Source organism: Limulus polyphemus, unplaced genomic scaffold (genome assembly GCF_000517525.1).
Source record: "Limulus polyphemus unplaced genomic scaffold, Limulus_polyphemus-2.1.2 Scaffold5857, whole genome shotgun sequence".
NCBI lineage: Eukaryota > Metazoa > Arthropoda > Merostomata > Xiphosura > Limulidae > Limulus > Limulus polyphemus.
In genome coordinates, this window is record NW_013671467.1 from 7,820 (window position 1) to 15,892 (window position 8,073).

General features: G+C 29.9%; 1 protein-coding gene across 1 annotated transcript in view; it reads left to right on the forward strand.

Annotated features, from left to right (window-relative positions):
• The window catches only part of LOC106473072 (persulfide dioxygenase ETHE1 homolog, mitochondrial-like), a gene marked incomplete at its 5' end in the record, with an annotated part of 20,582 nt that overhangs the window by 1,072 nt on the left and 11,437 nt on the right, over positions 1-8,073 (forward strand). Inside the window, 2 exons of the mRNA XM_013933750.2 lie at positions 3,032-3,217; positions 7,135-7,227. Of these exons, the coding sequence (XP_013789204.1) occupies positions 3,032-3,217; positions 7,135-7,227 (279 nt within the window). The remainder of the gene's footprint in view (positions 1-3,031; positions 3,218-7,134; positions 7,228-8,073) is intronic.

Sequence of the window (8,073 nt, forward strand, 5' to 3'; positions counted from 1 at the left end):
CCATCCTTATTTCAAGATACTAAATGTGGAACCATCCTCTATTTCAAGATACTAAATGTGGAACCAGCCTTTATTTCAACATACTAAATGTGGAACCAGCCTTTATTTCAACATACTAAATGTGGAACCATCCTTTATTTCAAGATACTAAATGTGGAACCATCATTTATTTCAAGATACTAAATGTGGAACCATCCTTTATTTCAAGATACTAAATGTGGAACCATCCTTTATTTCAAGATACTAAATGTGGAACCAGCCTTTATTTCAACATACTAAATATGGAACCATCCTTTATTTCAAGATACTAAATGTGGAACCAGCCTTTATCTATTTGTTATTTTGACAAGCATCACTATAAAACTAGTTCATTTGATATGAATACATGAAGCAGAACCAGTGAAATAATACAAGCAAACAGGACTATGACTAAACCCAACTGGCATCCTTGGAGTAGCCCCAGATGGGCTTGTGAATAACCTGGAAGTAAAATGCCCTTGTAGTCTGAAGGATACCAGAATTATGCAGGCAGTTCTTGAGGTAAAGCTAGGGTTTCCTTTGCAGTAATGCAAGTGATTCAATATTCTTAAACATTCCTCATGAACAGGGACTAAATATTAACACCAACTCCAAGGAGACCTTTAATTTACAGGCAGACAGGTCTCTGATTTTAATGTGTGGGCTCTAGTTGGATCACTGCATTTCATCATACAGAAAGATTGAAAAGTAGTATCCCCATTCTGTAGAATTCTTATTGTCAGAGAGTGCATGACTGAATAAGATGACAATGTGGAGAGGCTCCAAAATCATGTTAATAACCTACTTAACCTCTGTATCTTTTGGATTTTATTCAATTATTATTTTTAGGATTTAAATATGATTTGATGACCTACTGGAGTTAGCAAAATAATAAATGTTTCAAATACACTCTCATTTACATAATAGTTCCTAAACCCAACACAGCAAAGAGCTTGAGTTCCAGTTTCTGTTTTACAATAAAAATGTGTTGATGATGACTGACTGATAATATTGGAACTCTTAAATGACTAAATCTACAATAATTTCATCTTACAGAAATATAGTATTCTAACTTTCATAGATTTTATGAACTCCAGCTGATGTTCAATCCTACAAAATTGTTTATATGGATATAAAATAAATTCTCCAAAATTATTTTTCTGGCTATCTTGGTGAAAGAGAAGTTACTATAACATAAGTTTATAGAATTAGTGATGTAGTTTTCTCCCTTTAGTTCTGTAGTTGCAAGACCCACTTTCTGAATAAGAAGACTAGCATGTTGGTTCACCAGTTCTTCTGATTGATAGTAAGGTTAATTCAAGTAAAAAAATAGTAATAAATAAATAATTACTGTTGAAAATAAATAAATGATATTGTGTTATTAATTCTTACCATACTTCTGAAGTGTAAAAGACTTAAATAAAATACTTATGATAATTATTCTTCACTTTCTTAATATAGTTCACACCATAATAGTTGCTGTTCAAGTTATTCATAATATAAATAGTCCTTAGACCACTACTATGTCTTTCATTTCCTAGTGGCCTGATGAGCCCTGGTGTTGTGTGAAAGACCTCGTCACTAGTATTTATGGCAGGTATAATATAGTTCACACCATAATAGTTGCTGTTCAAGTTATTCATAATATAAATAGTCCTTAGACCACTACTATGTCTTTCATTTCCTAGTGGCCTGATGAGCCCTGGTGTTGTGTGAAAGACCTCGTCACTAGTATTTATGGCAGGTATAGCGTGGTTGACATGTTATAACATAATCTTTGGTTTCACTCATAAGTTTATAGAATGTATTAATTTAGACCATTAAAAATGCATCAAATAATGGCACACAGTATCATATCGTTGTTGTGATTCCACATTATAACAGCTTACATTATAACTTCTTACTCCACAAACAACTAAAGTCTTGGAATGGGTATCTAAGAAATGTCTGTGGATCAAATTAATAGCCAGTATTGAAGTTGAACCATTGAATGTATTTTGACTGGTAATAGGTCTGTATTTTTTTGCATTTTTTTAGATTTAGAAGTCTTTTTTTTTAAGTTAAATTGATGTGAATATTTTAGATAATACAATATTTATTACTTAGTCCTCTAAAAGTTTGTGCTGTTTCCAAACTGTCAGTTGATTTAGTGACTGTGTTGTAAGATTTGCAAGAGATTTAATGTAATGCAAGTGATGGACAAATATAAATATATATATATATATTATATCAAACTAAAACTGAATGAATATACATTATATTTAAGGTTCTTGTACATTTTAATTCATTTTAGATTATGTGATAAAAATACCTAAAACTTTACAATGTTTATATATTGTTTGTGTGTATCTGGCTTATGCTGGTACACTTCATTTGCACTTTATCAAAAGATATTGAGATGATTTAAATACCCTCTTAATAAGAATAATTTCTCATCTCAAGAAAATTCAGGTATATTTTCCAAACATTTAACGTATGCAGATAGTGTTTTAAAATTTGAAGTACTTTCACAAAAAAAGTGTAATTTGCAAAAGATAGGAACAAATCTCTAAGTAAAAACTCGTACTAAAATTCTTTATTATAAATTCTAAATGATCTGACTGCATATTCCAGAAAATAATGAACAAAAGTTTAGTATAAAATATTTCGTCCTCCACAATCATCATTAAATAAGTCATCAGATCACGCGTACATGTGTGATTTAAGTTTTATGCAATTTTATTTCTTTAGTAATTCTGTTAGAAGTGCCTAACTATGAGTGAATTACTAATTTAACTTTTTATACCACCTAGAAATTTGATTTTCACTATGAACTTAAGATGACCATCCTGGGACTGTACAGTTAATAATATACCTGTGAGCACGTTCAGACAGGAATAAGTTAACAATATGTGTGAAAATCTTGTTAGGTTTACTCTCATAAATATGTTACAAAAGTGTTCCAGGAATATTTTTGACTAATTGTTGTATAGCAGAATGTAATTTCTTCAAGTTAATTTTATTATTATTGCAGCAAACACCCATGTTCATGCTGACCATATCACTGGCACAGGTCGCATAAAACAGAAGATTCCTGGTTGTAAGAGTGTAATAGCAAAGGCTTCAGAGGCTAAGGCTGATGTGCACTTAGAACAAGGAGAAAAATTAAAATTTGGAGAATATGAACTTGAAGCTAGGAGCACGCCAGGGCATACAAATGGTTAGTATGACTATATAAATGTACATACATAAAAAAAGCAGTTTTTATGTAATATTTAAAATTGATGGCAATTCCATTTTATGAAAATTATTGAAAACAAATGTTTGTTATGTTTAGTTTTATTTTTACCAATAAATACTGACAACTATTGATAATGACTGAGTAATGCTGCCAAAATATAAATTTTTTTTTGATATTGTTTTAGAATTTCATATTCACTGGGTTCACACAATTTATGAAAATCCTAGAAAGTCATAGAACAAATTTTTTAAGTATTGAAATCTTGTAGAATCAGTGATTTGTATTAGGTGGCCCTGGAAACATCCTTGGAAGTCTAACCTTATCACTTCCACATCTCCCACTTTTATTGATGACAAGCTATACCACTGTTCTGCAAAAAATTATATATAGAAAATTTGACATCACTGATTAATAACAGGTTTTGAACTGTGTACACCTGTCTGCAATCAAATGGGTATCACATGATTATTGTTGAAATTATAGTGTTAACAAAAAAGAAACTCAAGGCTCATTTGGCAAAAATCAAATTTATAAAATTTTTGATAGGATAAGAAATGTGGACATTTCAGAATTTTCCTAATTCCATCTTCAGCATAAACTCTGAAATAATTAACAATGTTTCTAGCCAAAGTTCTTCATTAGATATTGTCTAAAGTTCATTAATAAAGAGAGAGAGAGAGAAATACAAATCCAAACTGTAGCAACATAGTAGAATAACTGTCATAAAACTAATGGCTGTGCATGAAATAATAATATATTTGCCGTTCAAAACAGCTTATCAGCTTATACTTGGTTAGGGTATTTAACACTGGTTGACCTAGGCTGGGATATTTCGAATGAAATATTTGGCTCTATTACTGAATTCTGCAGGTACAATCTGCTTTAAAGGAACAACCAGGATTGTAAATACAGTATTGTGATGTTTGCTATTAATATCAGTTTATGTTTTTATTAGTTTTTTTCAGATATAAAATTAATAAAATTTTTAAAAAACTGGTTCATGATTTTACTTACAAAGAACATACCTATGATAACTGATACTTGTGAAAGTACCCTTGACATCAATTAGAATTATTCAAAACAATTATGGTTTTAAATATAACACATAAATAAACTTAAAAGTTTTAAATGTTAATTTGTTTTAAATATAATTTAAATATGAATATGTGTTATAGAGCTTAGCTATTAGTAAAATTTGCCGATTTATTAATTATTAATTCATTAAATTCAACTAATCAGTTATTTTCAAATGAGGATAATCTTCCTATTTTTAGCTTGTTTTGTTTTCTCTAACCCACTGCCTGCTGATTTCCCATATAGGGTATGGCCTGCCTTCAGCAGTTGAATGCAAATTTGCTGTTTACAGTGTAAGGCTCACAAACATTCTGCATGCATTTGAAGCAGCTGCAGTCAAATAGTTAAAGAAATTTTTGAATTACTCTTCATTTAATATGATAGATATCTTCAATTTAGGATCAAGTTTACTTTTCTAACTATTGTTTGTGAAAATCTATTATGTATGCAATGTAGTATGATACATCTAACAAGCTGAAAATATGATTAATTCTGTTCCATGGGTTGCTCCCTATAAACTTTCAAAGACTACTAAAATTAAAAAAACTAATTCTTCATTAAAAAAATTGCTCTTGCAATGCATGAATGTTAATTTTAAACTCATTTGAAAAATGGCAAGTTCTTCTAATTACTACTTGCTAAAATGTTGAGCTTATTTTCAATATTTTTATGTGGCTCATTGGATACTCATGCATTATTATAAACATATATTATAATTAAAGTAAAATATCTGTATTGCAAATGTTAATAACAAGTCAATAATGAAAATGAAAAATCAGATAATGGTTTCAGTGTTTTTTTTAACTTTTAAATAACTGTCCATGTACAAAAAACATAACCCTCTCCCCTTCTCCACCCGTTGAAATTGAACAGTTGTTTCCTCTATGTTTCTTGTTAGCCAGGCATTTCAAGTAAGAGAGTTTGCCAGTTTAAAGAAGATTTATTAATTGAAGTATTATATAAACTTGTTTACCCTCCACATTTACACTTCTTAAATGAAATTTTAACAAAACTGGTAATAGATATCAGCTAGTTAAATTGATTTCATAATTACAAAACAGTGTTCATTTATTTGATTAAGATTAGAATACTTGTTTAAAGATTACTGACCTGTTGCATATTCTTGGTATGTCATACACCACATTTTAGTCATTGTTGATGAATGATTTTCATTAAGATTATAGTCAAGGAACAATATTCAGTTCTTTTAAAAATGTATTGGCAGTTTTAACAGATGCTGTGACACAACTTTTGATTTTTGTTGCCACCGAATGACTCCTGCTCACCATTGGTTTCATTTCCATAGTTGGCTTAAAAGAACTTATCTTTTTGTTCATCATTGCACTAATGTAGACGTAAACAAATTAGCACTAGAACAAGTGTGCTGATTCATAGACTTTTTTATGGTGATGTAGTACACTTTCATGCCAAGTTTATTGACATAAATTGATAATAAAGCTGTTTAATTAGATTTTGAATGTAACTAAAAGGGCAAGTTAGACTACTTTTAGTCCAAGCAAGAAAAATAATGCTTTCTGCCACCATCCCTAATTTTGGATTTTGAACATGAGGTAAGGCAACTGGCTGGCAGCACTCACTGCCAACTCTTGAGCATCATACTGTGATAGTCAATCCTATTCATTGGTAAAGATTAACCCAAGAGTTAGCAGTAGGTGCTGCCAGCCAGTTGCAATCTCTCTCATTGGCAGTAGCTTGACTGTAGTTCAAAAATAAAGGAACAAATATAATGCTCCTACAGCTGAAAAGGATGAGCATGGTTGATAGCAATGGGAATTGAACCTGTAACTCTTGATTCAAGATGTAACCACCCTAATCATCGAGTCATGCCATTCCGAGCTGAACAAACTTGAATTAATTGAAAACCAGTAATGAGAAATCATAAGGGTTATGTTGCAACTTCTACTTAAGTATTTGGAATAATCAAACAGTTACATTGTCTGATACATCTGAAAGAGTAGACATTTATTATCATATGTGGTCATTGCACCTTATTATTGGGTGTTCATGAACCTAGAAAAGCCTGCAGAAGTTAAGGAGGTTAAAAAAAAGGGATTAAAAAACCTTGATAAAATGAAAAAATATTGCCATACCTGGAAAAAATTGAAAGTTCTGGCTTTCCTTTTCATCTCAGAACATGCACATGCATGCAGACCATGCTACTTAGCTATACCAGTTATTGGTATGTTTTGACACTATCTTAGTCAATCATTCTGTTACCTAATAATAATTATTTGGTTAATTATATTTGATCTCTGGTTGGATTAAATATTATTTTATAGAATAATTTAAACATTTTATTGTTTTCTATAAAGTTGCAATGTCGTTGTTTGAAGACCTCTTTCTGTACTGTGGTCTGTTATATACATTAGATGGAGCTTGTGAAACAAAAATGTTATATTGGTTATTTTTGGGAATAAGTTAGGTACCATTAAAAATAATGACATTTTCACAACAATCATAAAAAGAATTACTGTGAACTCAAATATCCGTCTGTATAAAAAAAATACACATGCACATTGGGTACTTTATTCCTGGAGTAATTGTTGTTTTCTCTTCTTTTTTTTTTTTTTTTTGTTGTTGTTGTTGTTGTTGCTGCTGCAAACACCCGGTTCATTAAATTGACAGTTACTATAACCCATTAATCCACAGTGTTCATCTGTTCTAAAATTATTCAAAGTAGTTTACTAGATTATACTTCTAAACATGCTCATGTACATTGTTACTTAATTATTGATCAGTTTTCTATTTATTAAATCCAAGATAATATATATATATATATGACTTTTTGTTTTAATTTCTAGGTTGTTTGACTTATGTTTGTCACAATCAAAAGATGGCATTTACTGGAGATGCTCTCCTTATTCGTGGTTGTGGTCGTACTGACTTTCAGCAAGGTAAACTTTTCATAAAAGCTTATTTTATAAAGTTTTATATAAGATGTTTTCCTCTGTTCAATTACCTGATATAGAAGAGTTACCCAAGATAAGATATTAAGCTTAATTTCTTTTCCAGTTGGTTTTTGAATATAGTTCTTAATCAGTGTCAATTTAGTTAATGTAAACAAAAACACATCTTTTTTGAGGTAACATACAAAAAAGAAGCAATTATAATACAAAATGAAGTGGTAATTTAATCAAAAGCACATGTATAGATACAAAACACTAAAAGAATAACTTAGTTTTTTCACAGTTTCACATTTACTTGTTTGTATATTTAAATAACTTATCTATAATGCATTTTTTATTACATACAAAGTACGGGTAGATATTGTATTTCTAGTATTGTTCTTCTACATAGTATTTTCACTTGTGCTTTGCATTTTTTTGTAAAATTTCCTAATGCTTTGTGAGAATTTCAATGCATAAATCATGATAAGGTAAGCAGTTTTTAATACTACAAGAGTATTAAAACATTATGAGTTTTAAAATAAAGTAGAGATCCTGCTACAAAAAGTAATGAAACAAGAAACCACAATCACAAATTTATAAAATTTTATCCTTACTTTGGCAGCTTTATGCACTTATCTGTAGGCCAAAGTAAGGATTAATTTTCTTAAATTTGTGGTTGTGGTTCTAATTCTCGTTTCAAAAATTTTGTTGCAGGATCTGTGCTTCATTTTAAAATTCATAATTTTTAATACTCTTGTTTGTTTACTTTTTATGTTATACCTGTATAAAGTATATACTTTACCTTTACGTAAACTAGTCACATGTCTATTCTATTAGGTATATATACGCACC